The sequence below is a fragment of the Solea senegalensis genome, linkage group LG1, assembly GCF_019176455.1.
Source record: "Solea senegalensis isolate Sse05_10M linkage group LG1, IFAPA_SoseM_1, whole genome shotgun sequence".
NCBI classification, from domain to species: Eukaryota; Metazoa; Chordata; class Actinopteri; order Pleuronectiformes; family Soleidae; genus Solea; species Solea senegalensis.
Window position 1 is genome coordinate 3144369 of NC_058021.1, and position 19046 is coordinate 3163414.

A 19046-nucleotide genomic window follows, 5' to 3' on the forward strand; every position below is an offset into this window, starting at 1 on the left:
GGAGTGTTACGATGAGGCATTATGGTGCTCAGACAGTTTATTACCATATGCAAAATACTGGTCATATCAGCCATTTTTATTTTTTTTTGGACGACTCCAGTCAGTGTGTAACTGAGCTGATGTACATACATTAACTGGTGTTTACTCATGTAAATCACAAAATCACATTAACTGATTTTTGGTTTTATAAATTAGAGTAGAAAGATCTTTTATTTCAGTATTTTATGTTTTAAAACAGGACTCCCCTCCTTTAGGTATTTGTCATTGTTCATTTATTGCTATTTATGTATTATCTCTTTATGTATGAGTATTTACATCTGGTTTTCCCTCTCCCTTTGCAGGCCATGTTGTTGCATGTGTACAACAAATGCCATTCATCCTGTTTTTATTTGGCGCAGTATGATAAATATAAACTTAGTGAGCACTTTATTAGGAATAAGATACTAAGCAGAGACAGCAGTCAGCGTGTGCAAACCTCTGCCGAGGCCCCTCACTTTCCACATCTATCACCACCAAAATCTAATCATTTCTTCCTTGGGCAATAACCTTCATGCACAGAATATTTAATCAAAATAAGTTGTACACTTTGTGGGCTGTGCTGCTCACAAACAGACACAAGTGGGTGAAGGGAATTGAGTACAAGCTCACCTTGTACTTAAAGCAGACTCAGCTCTCCAAGGATTTGGGAAGATGTTGAAAAAGTTCCTCTGAGATTCTGCTCCATTTTCACACAATTTCTGCACATTTGTCAGCTGCACATCGACTCTGTCAATCTCCCGTTCAGCCACTTTCCAAAAGTGTTCTCCTGGATTCATATCGGGTGACTGGAGAGGTCATGGAAGTTCACCCAACTCGTTGTCATGTTCATGAAACCTGTTTTTGCTTCGTGTCTTGGTGCTAAATTGTAGCCATTAATGGAGGCAGGTGGTCAGCAACTGTTCTCAGACAGGCCGCGGTCCTGAAACAATGGGGCTAAGGTGAGCCACATTCTCACCCTATACCATTTGCCCATCTGCCCGTCCAAGCAGACGTCCAGTTTTGGTTGCAGACCTTGAATGTCTGGTTCTGGCTGAGAGGAGTGAACGCCACCGCGGTCTTCTGCTGCTGCTGCAGTCCACCGGGCCTGATGCCTTGTGCATCCTGAGTTGATTCCCTGCTCACTACAGCACTGAAGAGTTTCAGTCCACCCCCGTCTCACAAGGATCACATTCCAACAAAAGTCAGCTGAATTCTTAAAATCACATTTTACAAGCCGACAGAATAATAATAATAATATATACGTGTTGTGGGTCGGTCTCTTGTGTGAAGTTTCAAGGTGATCGGTCAATGTATGCCGAAGTTATAGGACACTTCCTGTTTCGTAGCAAGCGTTTTGCCTTTGATTGAGCGTTTGTTGTGTAGGAACGACAACAAAATGCTCGGAGGGTGAAAATCGCCAAAAATCGATGCTGCTAAGAAGTTAGCGGATGCTGTTTTAATCCTTAAAGGGACAATATGTAAAGTACTTAAGCCTTTAGCATTCAAAATTCAAAATGTTGGACACTGATTAGCCAATTTAGTTCTAAAAAAAAAAAGAAGACAAAAAGCACTGAAATCCTCTGATATTGACTTACCATTTTCTGCATCATTGCACTTATTCCACTGCTGTCACATGATTGGCTGATTGGATAATTGCACAAATCAGCAGGTGTGCAAGTCTCCCTAATTATGCAGGTGTCCTGCTCTCAGCGCTGTCGCCATGAATGTGTGCAGCGGTGCAATAAAAATATCGCTCTCTGCATCTGCAGTGCTTTTCCTCCCGTCGCTGCTGCGCTGCCACAAATGAAAACAAATATCAGGAGATTATCTTAATACGAAGGCAGGAGTGGAAGCGGCTTACACACAATGTTTGATCTCGGTTTTGTGTCACCGCCTCGGTATAACAAGAGAAATACAATGACTGTTCAAAAGCCTGTTTCCAGATACAAGACACTGAACACAGACGGCTGGATATTCATTCACAGCGTGTGTGTTCCTCACATCTGTGGAATGTTTCCAGGATGACGAACTGTGACCCCCCCTCAATGTGAGACTGGTACTGTGCACAAGACACACTGTTATTTCATTTTGAAAGCATGAGAGCATCATCAAAAAAAAGACAATAAAGGTGGCTTCACAAAATCCACAATGAATCTTGATCTTCTGTTTTCATACCGAGGAGTTTTACGATTCACTAACTTTATTGCAAAAGCGTGACACAATTACACCCAGTCTGGCAGAAGGGGCAGCTAGTAGACAAGCAGGAAGAGAAATTGTGACCAGAGAGTTGCCAGTTTGAGTCCCCACCATGTCCAGGACTGGGGTATCCCTGAGCAAGGTACCCTCATTGTTAATTGGACACTCGTAGTGTGTAATCTGTGTGTTAGTCCAAGGCCTGGATAAATGGGATGGTTGCGTCTCTGCTTATCATCCACTATAATATATATATATGTATAAATATGTATATATATATGTATATATATATATATATATATATATATATATATATATATATATATATATATATATATATGTATATATATGTATATATGTATATATATATATATATATATATGTATATATATATATATATACATATATATATATATATATACATATATACACATACATATATATATATATATGTATATATATATATATATATATATACATATATATATATATATATATATATATATATATATATATATATATAGGCTGATTCTGTTTATTGACACAATGTCAATAAAATGAGTGAATTAGTGAGTCTTTCTGCCTCTCCCTGCTCTCTATGGATTTTTGTCATTTTGTCATATTTGTAATATAAATACAACAATTCCCTCGTTCGAAGCTTCGTCTAAGAAGCAGAATAAAGAGTAAAGAAGTGATCAAAAAATGAACTTTTAAAATGGAAAAGAAAGAAAGCAGTTCTTAATCATCTCATACTGTGCGTGATCATGTGACCCCTGTGTGAGTGAAATAATCTGTGCACAGCAGGAGTAAACCTTCTGCTGGAATGTGTAATAAAACGCTCTCTCTCTCTCTCATTACCTGCTCCGGTCGTCCGAGGTGTCAACCGAGGTGACCTCAGTGCTCCGAGGCGACCTTTGACCCCTGGGGGTTGTTTGCTGGCCGGTCAGAACACGTTGGAATCACACTGTAATTGTCGAGCACACCTTTCACTCACAGTTTCACGTATTCTGTTATCGTAGTCGCCTACTTTCAGTAAATTCCCTTGCAAACACAGACCTTATCTTATCTCTATTACAGTGTTGAATGAAACAGGCAGTCACGCTCCCTCACACACAAACACACACTTTCCTCCCTAAATGAATAACAGCTCCAGTGGTGTTAGTCATTATATTACAATTCTCTCTCACAGTAGAACATAATCATTTTTAATTTTTATTTTTATTAACCTTGGTGTGTAAAATTGAGACCTAAATAGTGTATGATACTAAGTCACTTTGTCTTATTATGAACCTTTAACAGGATAATCCTGCTTTGCTTTTATTTTTAAATAGTAGTTTCCTAAAGCAAGCGTAAACACACACACAATTTTGGGTTTTGGGGGCGGAGTTCTGAGAAAGGGGCGTTGCCTTCTGTTGTCAGCTTTTCCACACAAACCCAAGCTTTAAGAATGGTGTGTAGCTTTTAAATATGAGAAGAAAAAAAAACACAATTAAATGACTGTCTGTGTGATTAGATCTCGTGTCGCCCGGTGACATTACCACCGGTCTGATAGTTTTGCTTGACAGAGCAGCATTACAAATAATGTTACATCATTTATGTTCACTGAGAGGCAAAAAGGAAAAAAATACTGCTTCTTAAGGACAAGTATTTTTATATCCTTTTTTTCCGCTCTATAGCAATATTTACTGTGGTTTTGACCAAAAACACAAAAAAATAGGAAAAAAATTGACTGAGTTTTAAACTAGAGAAAATAATAATGTCAATAAATCAAATTTAGATTTCAAGATTCCCTCACAATGAGGCAACTCTCCTGTATATAAACAGAGGCTCCTCCCATTCGGGGAAATAGCAATTAAGAAATCAATTAACCAAAAGATTTAAATATACACAAAAAACAACTCTGAGCAAATATACAATGTTAATATTATCCCAAATATTTACACTGTTAAAATATGCTCGTAAACTATAGAAAATTAAACATTAACCCGTTCCAAAAACTCCCCTACATATGGCACATTCCATCAGGAACCTGCCATAAAAGGACTTCTTGTGGGCGGAGACCGGTTTGGCAGTTCCTGATTTCAAGCATGGCCATGTGCAGGAAAGGTGAGGAAAAAACTATCAAACAAAGACATTTAAAAAACACAAAATGCTGATGTTATCTATAAAGATAGCTCTTGATATTTTAGATTTTTTATTTTGAAGTTTTGTTCTTTCACGTGTCTCACCGACCACAGACACGAGCTGAGATGTTTGATGCCTTAAATCAGAGAACACTGTTCGATTAGATGTCAAAGGTCATTCCCTTCACTGGCAGGATATTAACATCATCATCAACAACAAGAAGTACACAACTGGAGCTAAAGTGGACTGCATCAAACGAATCGAGAAACACTAAATCCCCACGACAAGATTCTCGTGATCATAGAGCGTTTGCCTTGATAACGCGTCAGTGTTCATTGATTCATTTCCCGTTTTCAGCCTCAAACTAAACCTTTTCATGGAAAACGACATAAAGAGAAAGTGTAAAAGTATCCGGCGATAGATAAACACACACACACACACACACACACACACACTGACAGAGATGTGACGAGCAGTTCCTCCTATGACCAATCACGGTCACATTTTGATACTTGCACTTAAGCCTTCTTGCCAAGTAAGGACTTACAGGCTAAATGGAAGAGGACGGTGCCAAGAGAGAGACAGCGAGTACAATTTCAAAGAACAAGTGAGGCAAATATCATTCTGTGCAGAAAAGTGCTGTCATTTTCATTCAAAACCTGATTTGGATTCTGTAAGAGGATCAAAAGTAAGTACATATTTAAGGGGAAAACGGCAAGAAAAATATGCTGAGCCAAACTATGGATGGAGGCAGTACTGTAGCGCTCAAGTCCAGGACTTGGATTCAAGTCCGCCTAAAGTCCTGATGTTTAAGAACTGGGACTGGAGCACTGATTATTTTCCGAGAAGTCTCTTTTCTTCAGGGATTTTAAACCTCAACGCCAGGGACTCAACATTTTGACGCTTTTGGGTTTTAGTGACTCGACTCTGGCGCTGGATGAAAGAACCAGGCTGAGATCCAGACTGATTTTCTCTGTGGATTTTGGTGAAAAGATTGTGCAGTTTACAAAGTCGCACAGTTTGACTGTCGAAATGATGAGATAAAAGCCGTGTTTTCCTCCCGGTGGGATGGTCTGCTTAGGTACAGTATGTATTTACAATATGGTACAGTTATAGTATGTATTTTATTGTGTTTCCTTTAGGAATAGTATGGAAACACAATGGAAACATAGCAAAAGTGACAAATGACTTCACACAATTTAAACCAGTAATTAACCTTTTGTCTTTTGTTTTTCGGGACGACTTTAGGGACTTTTAGTCTGAAAAACCCCAAAAAAACGAGGTGTGAGGTGAAAATATGAGCTTATTGCTTTCATCACTTTAAAATCACTGCAGAGAATATGTAAATATACATATTTGTGTGTACTTTTAGTACAGAGACACATCTAAAAATGGCTGTATCTGAGTGTCGACACTCATCACATTGAACCTGCTTTATTAAAACTGTCGCGTAGACGTGTTTGGCCTGACGTGATCGGATTAAGTCGCGGAATCGCTGCAACAGTTTGGTGTTTGGACGGAATCCTCGCACTGAGTAATGGAGATGAAATCCTTCTGACAGGCAGAACAGGTGAGACGTTCAGGCGTCACATGTGACTCAGCTGCTCATGTTATGGCTCTTAAGACGGCGCGCGCAGGTGGATGGAAATCAGATTTTTTACAGCGAACCTTGAAAATCTCAGCTTTGTTCTGCGGTGGATTCAGTGTGTTCTGCGACAACACTAAATGATTCAGTAATGTCGTTTATTTTCTTATACATTTAGTTTTATAATAAACTTTCATAAAGGAATAACTTCTTTATATTGAAATGCCTATATTTAATAACTCAGGCTTAAAGTGTCTTTGTTTTTCTGTCTTTTCTTATACATTTTTCAGTAAAGTTGACCCTTTATTTCCAGGAAAATCAGCTCCCAGGCACCCGCAGTAAATGCTGTACCAAGCTTTTATTTTCTTTTGTATTAAAAGGACCGTTTAATTAACAGTTGTTGGAGATTTTCCGTACGGCTGCCAGGGGAAGTAAAACCTCCCAGAAAAGACTGAAACTTTTTTTTAATCGCTCTTAATGTACCAGTTTTTATTTTTTGTTTAACTTTCATTATGCACGATATAAACGAGTGAACAATGACTTCTCGGTCATTTAAATACTCTTTTGAGGACGTGTTGTAAGTGTGGAACACGGCAGCTCCTCCGTCATGATCTGACTTATTATTGTTTCCAGTAATGTGAAAAAGCTGCTGGTGGAGACACGGAAACGCTGGCTGAGATGAGCTTGAGGGTTTTTACTCATGACGACTGCAGTGTCCTACTTTGAATCACCTTCTTCAGGGAAACGACAGTAATCATCATAATTCTGTGCCATGACCTAAAAATGTGTGTTTATTTGTGTGTACTTATATTTGTTACCTCTTTCTGGCATAAACACTGACCTTATCAGGACCAGTAGTCCTCATGGAGACCCAAACCTGGTCCTTACGAGCAGAGGCAATCCTAGACTAGAGGACAAAGGGGCTAATCAGAAGTAGTCACTCACTTTTTATTTGTTTTTTTGGCTCCTAAAATTTAGATGTAATAGTGGTGAGCTGCATATTAGGGGGCTTTGTTTGAATTGTGGTTAAGTTAAGAATAGGCATTAAGTGCTTATGGATAAGGCTTTTGTGGAGGTTTGTGTGGAGACAGTTTGGACAGTATATGCAGCTGGAGCTGCTGTTTAAATACACACGATGTCATTTCTGCCACTGGTCTCTGTATTAAAAACACTTTGTTTGATGAGGTCATGGAGCAGCAGAGACTCATGAGCTTGGGCTCTCTTTCTGATTAAGTGATTGATCCTCTCTGTCCTGAACTTGGTTTTTATTATAATTCTTTTTTTTTTTATTGCATATTCCACACAACAATTATATATTTTTATTATTATTATTATTATTTCTCTGTCTGTGGTCATTACTGAAGAGCATGATTAAAAGCCTCACTACAGCTGCTGTCTCTCATGTGTCACAAATGTGCACATTCAACACGTCCTGCACCAAAGTGAAATGTAGTCTAGATTTCCGTCATCCTCCTCTTCCTCACATATACTTCACACACTGGTATAGAGAAATTAGATTAAGTGTCATTATTAGTCGCAAGTACAATTAGTTGCACGCTTACCACAGTTTGAGAACCATTGGCTTAGAGCGTTCGAGGGTTTAAAAGTCTAGTATTGATGTAATGAGCTGTGTCCGGCAGAAGAACTCTCCACACTAACACAGTCTCAGGTGTGTGCCTTTAAATCCTACACATGCGTCAGTGAATGCAGCATGTGGAGAACACGTGTGTGTGTGTGTGTGTGTGTGTGTGCACGTGCATAATAACCGGTTACGTACATGCCCGGTGTTGGCCACTGGGCTCCGTGCTACTTCTTGCTCTCAGCAGCCTAATGGATCACTGTCACTGCCTCCTGTAATTACTGTGATATGACTGTGTCATTATAGAAATGCTGCCCCTCCTCCTGTGTGTGTGTGTGTGTGTGTGTGTGTGCACCCACGTGTGTGTGCACCGATGTACGACATAAAGACAGGTTATACATCAGTGGATACATCAGTCCAACACGGCGTCTGTGGGGGTGTCGCTGCACATGATGACAGTTCACTGGACAGCGGGAACCAAAGAGTCGGTTCCACTTCTTTATTTCCTCACTTTCCTCTGATTGTGGGAAGCTTGAAACTACAGTGTTGCCATTCTGTTTTTTAATCGTCAACACAGTTTGTCTGTGATGAATGAATATAGCTCAAATTTGACAGAGTATATTAATTGTTGGACAAATTTAGACCTGATATTTCATGTTTTTACAGCAGTTTCTGGGAAGGTGACATTTTCTGCCTCTAGGAGCAAATTACTCTGGATATTAAAGAGTTCAACTTCTATTTGTCACTGAAACAGAAACTCTGTAATTGGTTGGTGCCAATAAGGAGCATATACACTTTGGAATAATGTTAAGTTAATGCGTATTTAACTCTTTCATATATGTAACACTTATCCATCGTGGATTTGGTGTTAAATTGGCTCCAACTTTAACGCTGCAGACTTTTCATAGTAATCTGCAAAGTGCAGATATTGTGTTATCTAGTAGCTGAACATGAAAAGAAGATCTCATGCTTTATGTTGTGGTGGACGTCTGCACTAGAGCTGCAACTAACGATTATTTTCATAATAATCGAGTAATCGTTTGGTCCATAAAATATCAGAAAATGTTAAAAAGTGTGATGGAAATGATGCTGTTCTCAGATGTCTTGTTTTGATTCTCTTTTAATGATTTCTTTGTTTTATGACGAATATATTCACATTTAAGAAGCCGAAACAATGTGAAATCTTGTTTTTAATCATGAAAAACCGATTAACCGATGAATTGATTATTGATTGAGGTATTGTTTCAGCTCCAGTCTGCACCTTCACCCTCTGCCGAGATGACAATTTTAAAAACACACGGCCACGTTTAAGCCAACATTTGATTTCACAAAACTCCAGAGGCTGACATCATCAGTCCAGCTCCCACTAAGCTTTTCTGATGAGCTTTCATCCAGTGGGTTCCTCCTCTACTGCAGCCCCCATCTCTCCGGGGAACACAGAATCTGTGGCAACAGAAACAGACAGTAGGATACAGCATAATCTTCACTTCGTCAGTGCTCCAGAACTACAACTCCCATGAGGCTTTGGTTTGTTTCACAGCTGATGAAAGCCAAGAAATCCTTCATACACAGTACATTTCATCTGACCATACACATGATATATACAGCTGTAATGTTCATTTCACAAACAAACTAAATGGATTTTTTGGGGGATTTGAATTCAACTGTTTGTTGTTGTTGTTGTTGTTGAAATGTTCATTTAGTGACTTCCCTCCTTGTTCCTCACCGTTTGTAGTGATTATTCAAACAGTTTCTTTACTTGTTTTACCAGCATGTTGAAAACTGTTGTGACTGGTTGTGTCAGGTACCGCCGTGTAGTCTGTTTACACAATTTATGAATTAATGTAGTCAAGTTTAGCTCCAAACCAAGGTTACAATCACAGTTTTAGTTTTTATCTAGTTTTGACTTTTTGCTTTTAAAAATGACTTAGTTTTAAGAGCGGGTTTGCTAGTTTTTATTATATTTTGTGTAATATGGAGTATTTGCCAGGTGCTAGATTCAAAATGGTGATAAGTATTCAAATATAACTTTTCAAAACTGCTGGCAGAGAGAATACACTTCAGATGAACCCAAAAGGATTATGTATGAAAACTAAGCCCATCTTCACTTTCACTACAATTTTAATAAACACACAATTCTGTTTTAGTGAGTTTTCCTTTTTTTTAAACTTTAAAACATTTTTTTCTTTCATTTTCGTTATCTCGTTAGTTCCCGTTAACTATAATAACCTTGTCTGAACACTACCAATCTGTCCTGAATGCGTCCAGATCACACAAACCACATTCAGAGGTGGTTTGAGGACACAATTTGAACGTGTTTTGTCCTCAGAATCGTCTCCTCAGTTTTTAGCTGAGGACAGCTGAGGCGTTGCTCTGTGCACAGAGCAACCCGGACACTTCTATGTAGTATTCACCATTTTACTTCTATTTTTTATTGATTTTATGATTATTTATACCTTTTATATTGCTGTGGCTTTGTCTGTTAATCTGCAAAGCATTTTGCTCAACCTTGTTTTTTTAAATGTTCTCTAGAAATAAAGTTGACTTGACGTATTTTTCTGTTCAAAAAGTACAAATGTGATCATGTGACGTGGTTAGACGAAAAAATAAAATCGCATGCGACCAGGCTGCGTCTGTCTCTCTCATAATGCACCTCGGCACAAACGCACTTCTTTTAATTAATAGACACAAACTAGCAACAGCGTTATTTATTAGGCTGCTATTTGCCTTCTATTAAATCCTGATTAACAGCTCGGAATCCTTGGAACTGCTTGTAAATCTGTGGGATTGATACAGAAGGAAAGTGTTGTCAGTGTTTCAGAGCTCAGATCTGTTAATGGAGGTTCTGCTCTGCAGCTTGCGTCACAAACACGAGGCTATTTCAGTCATGTGTGGCAGTGCCATGAGCGTCTTATGCTGCCAGCGTGTTTTTTTTGCCCTATTGTCTCAACTCCAGCATCAGAAAACCAAATCAAAGAATCTCAAAGAAAATCATATTTGAACTCTGCCTGGAAACATGAAGCCCTTGTTATTATCTTTGGGTCGTAACTCTAACTGTTTCCGAGACGTAATCGTGCGTGCGTGCATTTGCTGCTCCATCTCCTTCGCGTTCGGCCGCTCACGTGCCGATCCCTCTGTTTTTATTTCACTCACTCACTCCGTCATTCTTCAGTTTTCATCCACGGTCTCACACACGTTGTGTTTATCTAGCGTGACGTCTCTTTCTTTCGGTGATTGGGTTCGAGCAGATGAGTTTAGCTCAAGTCTTCTGACTGCAGGAGCCAAAATTAGGCACTTTTCCATGAGTCAGATTGTGGTGAGACAGTGTTAAAACTATAATTAGTTCAGGTTTTGTCTGAGTTTTATTATGTTTTGTTGACATCTGTGTAAGATTCCAGTGGTGTTAAGTTTAACAGACCAGCTGTTCACCTGTCAGTTAGTTACCACTTACTTTATTGTGGTTTTTAGGGTCGTTGCAGTAAAAGACTTCTGTTTTGCATGTCACCGTAATTCAGACACACACACACACACAGAGGATTTGCATTCTTTGTGTGGACACATGCACATAATGCATTCCCTAACACAGCGGTCTGTATCCTTCAGGATGAAAAGAGTCATTTTTGTCCCCTCTCCAACCAAATCACTCTATTTGACCCACAAAATGAAGATAGAGATCCAGATATACTATATATATCTACACATTGCAGGAAAGTCTGTCTGTCTGTCTGTCTGTGTGTGTGTCTGTCTGTTATTCACATACCTCTCAAACTCAAGTTTGACATTGTTTGGTTAGGAATGCAAAAGATAGCGTTAAATATATCGGTGAAAGAAGCACACGTTGGCTTTCGCCGCTCTACTGTAGCCACGCCCCCTCACACTCACACAGCACTGTGGGTATGTAAAACATGTGCAATAAACTGACACTTCGAGTAGCCCAGCCTACTTTGGACAGCCTTTAGACTTTGAATAAACGACAATTGCGACTGCGAGAGCGATAATGGTCTCGAATTTAAGGACGTTTCAGAATCCCACAACCGGCTACAGACAGAACAATGAGCACTCAAACACACCAAACCAACAATTTACTAAAAACACACACAAAAAACCGATTTTGCATGGGCACGGCACTAGAACGCTAGTTTACGTTTATGAAATTCAAGAACTAAAAAAAGAAAAGTGTTGACATTTTCATTGTTGTTCATACCCAACCTCTTATAAAGTGGAGAAAGAAATGAAGCAATATTTGGATTGTGTGTAATTCATGCTTGAGAAAACCTGCCGGTGGATCCAAAGGGAACAAACACAAGTTTGCTTGTGGAGGCTTTTTTTAATATTGCATTTGATGTAGACATTGGATGTGACGCTTGTCCTCACATGGTGAAAATGTCCTCACGAAGACAGGTCTGTGTGACAGTTAGTCCACAGACACACACTGGTGTTCAACCTACGTCTCTCTGTTGTTTGAAACGTGCGCGCATGTTTCGCCAGTCGTGCGACTCGACTGTGGTGAAAACCTAATGGAGGCTTTTAGACCATTGCGGTCGGACACAGTCTGGGTAATTAACGAGAAACACTGCGGTGATGTCACGCGCGGGTCACACACGGGTCAGACAATGATGTCACGCTCGCTTCAAAAGAGTAATCTTAGTATATCCTGGAGGAATAAACTGTACAAACACCAACCTGTCGCATATTATATCGTCTAAAAATAATGTGTGATCAAAGAGAGATGACATAATCCTTACATCACTGTTGACTCATTCAGTGTCGCCGCTCATTTTGTGACCAACCACTTATTTAGTTATACCATGGTATAAATAATGTTAACACACACACACTGGTTTCCATGGCTTATATTCATTTCCTGGAGACTTACTCTAACCTTAACCATAATTACCATAACCTTAACCTAACCCTGACCTCAGCCTAACTTTAAAACATGTCGTCACCTTAAAATAAAGTCTTTTACTTTATATAAGGACTTGATTTTTGTCCCCGGTAGTGTGACTGAGTAACTAGATCCAGGTCCCCATAACATAGGAATACCAGGTACTGCACACACACACACACACACAATTGTGGATTTGTGAGTTCATGAGATTATCGTGTATTTCCATCCTGGATTTTGTGCATATTCTGAAACACACACACTCACAAATCAATACACACTGATCACAAACTTAACTGTGTATTTTTTTGTAATGAAATCTAATTTACTGCAAAAACTACTCGCACTGTATATTGATGAACTCGTACTAATATATGAAGTACTCCTGTAAAGTTGTGCTCTGTTACAGACGTTCATCATGACAATATTCAGTCGGATTTTCCTCCACAGTTATTGTTTCTCGTGTAAATCTTCTCCAGAGATTCCGGCCTTGAATTGAACAAACCGGCGGAGTGATTCATCTGCAGACAGCAGCTGACATTCAGGAAAACGAAATGCTTCTTATTTGCAAAGAGCAGAGCACAACAAGGGTTCCGTTGGAGCGTAAACAGCCGTAATGAATGAGGCGGCATCAGCAGAGTGCAGCGAGCCATCAGCGGCTGCTATAAGTGTCCGATAATCACATTCTCATCTGTGTTTATCCAGCGAAGGTGAGCAAACAAACATTCATTATTACAGTCAGTGTGATTCTGCTCAAGCTCCAGCACTGAGGTCATAAATGTCAACATGTCCCGTTTATCTACACGTGATAGTTTGGACGTCATTAAATTGACTTTCGTGTGTCACAGCAGTCGTTTCTCGGCTAGCTTTCTTCACACGTGTGTGTTTTGGTTGTGTTTACCCACAATTCCCTGCGTTGTAGTCCACTTCCTGCATTTGGTTCACCAGAGTTCGCTTCTTTGGTGCCGGATGTTCCGAGGAAACGAACTAGGGTTTGGATTAAGAAGGGCTGGTGCTCAAACTCGCGGCCCACGGGCCAAATTCAGCCCGCCACTATGAATCAAGTGATAATGACAATTTTTCATCATGAATACATTTTTATTTTACATCAACACAAAGACTTTTATTCACAAATATTGTTATTATTGTGTTATCATGATGGATTATAATTTTAAGCTTGTTATCCACCCCTACTTGAGTCCCTGCCCTTAAAATTTTAAGTCTATGACATTAACATAACTTTCTTGTGGGGCCTAAAAAGTCGCTTTCTTATTATTCAACGTGCATAAATATGAGTCATATTTCATGTGCCATGCCATGTGTACTTGTTAAGATAACTGCTTGTTAATGAGAGTTAAGCATAATCTGATATGACAGCTGTCTGTCGGCTGCTTATCCTGCCACAAATCCTCAGCGTCCTCCAGATATTGAGTTTTTAGTGACGTTGCTGTTCCTGCCAACAGTCACAGTAGAATGAGTTTCACATTTAAGTTTGTTTTTTTTAATGTTCAGTGTTAAAGTCTTTATATTGAACAATAAATAAGCCTAATAATAAGCCAGCGTTGTGTTTCTTTTTAGAACCTTAGTCTTCCAAACCTCAGTATTATGATAATGTGAATAAACCCATGTTGACAATAATTTGTTGACAAAAAAGAAATAGCAATTACGTAGCACTCACAGTAGTTTGTTTTTTTATAAGCACTTTGTTGATTAATTTTACATTTATTAATCTACATATTGTGTTATTAGGGCCTGAAAATACTGGCCCCTCTATAATCATGTGTTATCATTATTATTATTATTATTGTTATTTTTCACCTAAAAACATAAAGTGTCCAGACTTGAGTGAGACAGTCCGTGTTGACACTGGTGGACACTGCCCACTCTCTCAGACCCACATGCCAGCGTGAGTTTGCGTGCGCACTCTTTCAGCTCGAGCCCTGCCCGCCCGCCTGTATGTGTGCGTGCGTCGGGAGCGCACAGAGGGCGCACGGGTGTCAGTTTGCTCCAGCTCCTCATAGCGGTCGGTCGCTCGCTGCTGGTTGCGCGCTCACACACACACACACGCAGTGGAGGCAGGAATTTTTGGGGAGTGGAAATTCCACTGTTACTTTCGCGGCTCGAGTCGTGTCGCTGGCATTCAGCAGTCCGAGCAGACAGACACAGAGAGAGAGAGAGACAGAGAGACAGACAGAGCTGGAGGTCCGATGTTCTCCGCGCTTGGTTTTTACTGAACACCGACCCACTCGTGATTCTGTTCCTTCTCGACTTGGAAGTAACACCATCAGCGGTGCTCTGCCCTCAGAAGTGAGAGGTTTGATGAAGAATCTTTGGCGCACAGCTGCCGCTATTGGCGAGCGGATTTCTCCCTTTTGACTCTCGCCTGTGTGTTCGGATTATTCTCTCTATCGTTTGGTTTTCTCCGGGAGATCGTTAACTTGCTCCCTGTCAGACGCAGCAGGGCTCCTGGTGCTGAAGCCCGCAGGATGCTGGAAAACCTACAACCACCACATCTCTACCTTTGAGACAATCCCCTTCCCCTGTTTTTGGACCTAAAATTGCTCTGGACGTTGTTGTCTTTTAATTTATCCTTTTTAATTTTTTTTTTATTTTCCGTGTTGAACACAATCTGACAAGGATGCTTTGTGGATTTCTATTGTTCCTTTTTAGCCAAGTCCTCTTGGTTGCTTCGTTGACACAGACTGGTAGGTTCTAACATTCTGACTATTGACAACAGGCAGCCTGTCTTTTATATGTATATATTATATATATATATATATAGATTTATTCCTTGTCATTGTTGCCTCTCACCTGTTTCTACATCTGTCTGCAGCGTCTGCACGGATTCAGTTTAAATACTTCTCCTCCAATTCCTCTCACACTGGAATAAAGAATTTGGAATATCATACAAAATGCACCAAAACAAGACACATTAAGGGTGTTTATTGTGTTAAAATACTTACAAAGTACTTCACAGTGAGTACAAACTCACATCATAGATGCAATGTGTTGGTGCATTTTCATTAGAGTAGAAATATGACACATTTTCTACGAGCTTCGGCTCGGGGTCGCGCTGGAGCGTTTGCGCTGGAGCGTTCGCGCTGGAGCGTTTGCGCTTTAGCGCGCCTTGTTGCCGCCGGATGTCAGTCTTATAGGCTTCGACATGTTGGTTTGATAAATCATTCACTGAGAAATTTAAATGTACTCATTCCGCAGAAGCAGCAGCCACTTATTATTTTTCACACACACATTATTATTATGGGATGCAGGGGCAGAAACCAGTAGCACCTTTTATCACCTGTTTTCAGGACGATGGCACTTGACAGATGTTTAATTTATAGCCCCAAATGTATGGCTTTGGTGTATGAATCCTCCCTGTATATGTTGACAGGTTCAGGTGAAGAGACATAGGTGTTGTGATTTATGAGGGTGGTTTTCTACCTTCATGTTTCCTCACATGTGCCAACATTTGAGTTATTATCATTTTTTTTCTTTCTCTGTCAAACACTCAAACAAAACCCCGCTGATGAACTTTCTCCTGTGCTGCAGATAAATGTGGGGGAAACATAGAGATAGACATCGCGGACTACCTGACCTCCCCGGGCTATCCCGGCGCCTACCCGCCCTCCCAGCAGTGCGTGTGGGTGATAACTGCGCCAGAGCCTGGTCAGAAGATCCTCATCAACTTCAACCCACATTTTGACCTGGAGGACAGAGACTGCAAGTAAGAGTTCAACCTCTCTCTCTCTCTCTCTCTCTCTCTCACCCCTCCTCTACTCTCCCCTCCTCTCAATCCTGCCTGGATACAGCATGAAACTCTGCCACCTATTGGTCAAGGAGTTACACATCTGCTTCCAGAGAAGTGGAGGTTTATAACACAGGGTTCAGATGCTGTGATGGTGATGGTTATGTAAGATGAAATGGAGTTTGAGTTCTATAATTCTATAAAACAAAAGAAATCCAGAGGAAAATTGTTTGTAATTTAATCTGGAGGAAAGTTGTACCTGTTTGTATGTGGAGGAATAATCTGGATGGCGCTCATCTGGATGTGCTTTGGGAGAAATAGAAGCTCCAGGATCTGATTTAATCAGATTATTCAGATCGTTGGAGGAACTGTTTTTGTGTAAACTGCAGATGTTGAAAGAGAAACAAACGCGAGCAGATGTGTTTGTCTGCAGCCGGTTGGTGCTTGTTCATCAATTACTGCAGAGATGCGTCTTCAAACTGATGTCAGGTGACAGCATTGTAGCACGTCGTGAATATCATGGATCGTTTCAGCAGTTCATGGAGTTAAACTGTGACGTCAAATGTCACATATGTACTTAAACTTTGTTTATAGATGTATGACTTTTTCTTGTCTTGTGTTTGTGGATGAACTGTTTCTGCAGCTTCAGTTTCCCTCTGGGAGATTCTTTAATTATGTTGGACTGCTTTCAATTAAAGAATTGAAGATTGAAGAAGGTTTGAGTGAAAATAATTCCTTGGATGTTGATATTTTGATGTGAACGACACACTGACACATTTTATGGACCAAACAACTAATCAATGAATCAAGAAAATAAGTGACATATTACTCAGTTGTGAAGATAATTGTTGTTTTTGGTGTAGTGGTGAGTGCTGTTGCCTTTTCATCAAAAAGACCTTGGGTTGCCTCCCTTTTGGAATGAGGGTCTTTCTTCATGGACTTTAACATGTTCTCCCTGTGTGCGAGTGGGTTTTCTCCAGGTTCTCCAGCGTCCGCCCACAGTCCAAAACCATGCAGAGGTTAAATGGACCCTCTAAGTTGACTGTAGGTGTGAGAGTGAATGGTTGTTTGTCTCTGTGTGGCCCTGCGATGACGGGATGAACCCAGTGATACCGTCCGCCCCATATCACCTGGGACTGGTATCGGCGACCTCCATGTGGAGGGTGAATGACTGAACAGAGTGTACAGTGTTTCCCAGCATCATCGTGAGTGGTTAATTCCACAGACATCAGTCAGGAGGATGTTTTGGGTTGTTCGTGTGTAGCGGTGCTTATAACCCTGCAAATCTGCAAACAAGTACCCACACACACAACTCCTCTTTGACACCGAAACACACATTCGATTGTGTGCATCCACACAACAACCCCTGTGTTGCTCCTCACCATAAATAAGCCGGCTTTTATGTCGGCTCCTCTGTCTTTTTTAAAAGCTCCATAAACGGCTCCTGTGTAAATCACGCGACTGCCTGTCCGGCGCGGTCACACAGATGGGCTCCTCCTCATACTATTGGATCATGTTGCACCGCCAAGGGACTAATAAACCATTAGCCTCCCAGACAGATAGTGGATATTGTGTTGGTCAGTGGATTACACACACACACACACACACACCTTACACCCGTGTTGAAACAGCCATTCTCTGCAATGACCTTATTTTCTGTCATAACTCAGGCAGCAATTTAAGTACGCAATCCTGCCGTTTAAGTACTTAATGAAACGCAATAAATCGTGGTGATAAAGTTTTTTAGGTCAGTGTCTGGCACCACCAACAGCACGTTGTTCGCTTAAATGACTCTTTCATAGGTTAATGTGCTGGAATATGACGGTAATATACTAGATTATGACTTCATCGGGGCTTAACACGAGCTAATTGTTTCTCTCTTATGTTACTATCTTACGTGATGTAAGAGTGGGCAGGGTCTCCATGTGTCATGAAGATCCAGAGAAGTGTCTTCAGGTGTAAAATAAGTAGATTCATTCAAGCTAAGCTAAGGCTACATCCGCAGTGCTGCGCTTTTGTTGTTCCGCATGACGTTGATGGGCAACAACATTGACCCTTTTGAAATGGTGACACAGTTACCTGCCCCTGATCTGCCACAAGTCCACGATCAGCTGTTTCACTCTCACCCCGCAGTCGTTCAGATAAAACAAATCGCGGATCTTTTCACCGTCGTTGCTGGTTTATCTGAAACTAAGCAAACACCCGCAGAGGAGATAATCCGCTTCCTGTTTACGCCTTCTTTTATTATCTTAATTGGTGGATGTTTTTGAATACAGTGCAACATACAAATCATGTACATACAGCAAATGCACCCATAATAAAATATTGAGAAAATAATAAATAACAGTAATAAATGATAAGTCTTAAGCATAACACATATATGTATACAAATATACATACACATACAAAAAATAAAAACTCATTTCAGACATTTTAACCCTTTGCATGCAGCAGATGAATGCATTACATCCAATTTACACTTTCCAAGAACAACCTCCACACCCGACCCTCACATATGTATAATACACACACACACACACACACACACAGATGTGTTGGTCCAGGGCACGTTCAGAGAAGATAAACTGTCACTAAAAGGCCCTCAAGTTCTCGGGAAGGTTTCTGGAAGCAGATTACGTCCGACGTGGAGCTGAAACGCTCATCCAGACACATGTTTTCATTTGAAACCAAACGTGTAGCTTCTATTCGACTACAGTGCCACGATCATGTGAGCAATGTGGACTTATTGCAAGATCGAAGAAGTCAAAAAGACTGGATCACTGGATACTCAAGGCTGTGGTCTAAGTATTGTTATTGGTCGTGAAAAAGTCCTGGTCCACAGTGATCGTCTCCTGCTTGTGAGAAGCCTCTAGTCGTGTCGTCTCTTTATTTTGGCCACACACACACTCGTCCA

General features: G+C 40.4%; 1 protein-coding gene across 1 annotated transcript in view; it reads left to right on the top strand.

Moving 5' to 3' along the window:
* The first annotated feature begins 14384 nt into the window (after positions 1–14384).
* LOC122781660 (neuropilin-1a-like) overlaps positions 14385–19046 on the top strand; it is an 80706-nt gene continuing 76044 nt past the window's right edge. The window contains exons 1-2 of the mRNA XM_044045568.1: positions 14385–15092; positions 15937–16111. Coding sequence (XP_043901503.1) covers positions 15026–15092; positions 15937–16111 — 242 coding nt within the window. The 5' untranslated portion in view covers positions 14385–15025. The remainder of the gene's footprint in view (positions 15093–15936; positions 16112–19046) is intronic.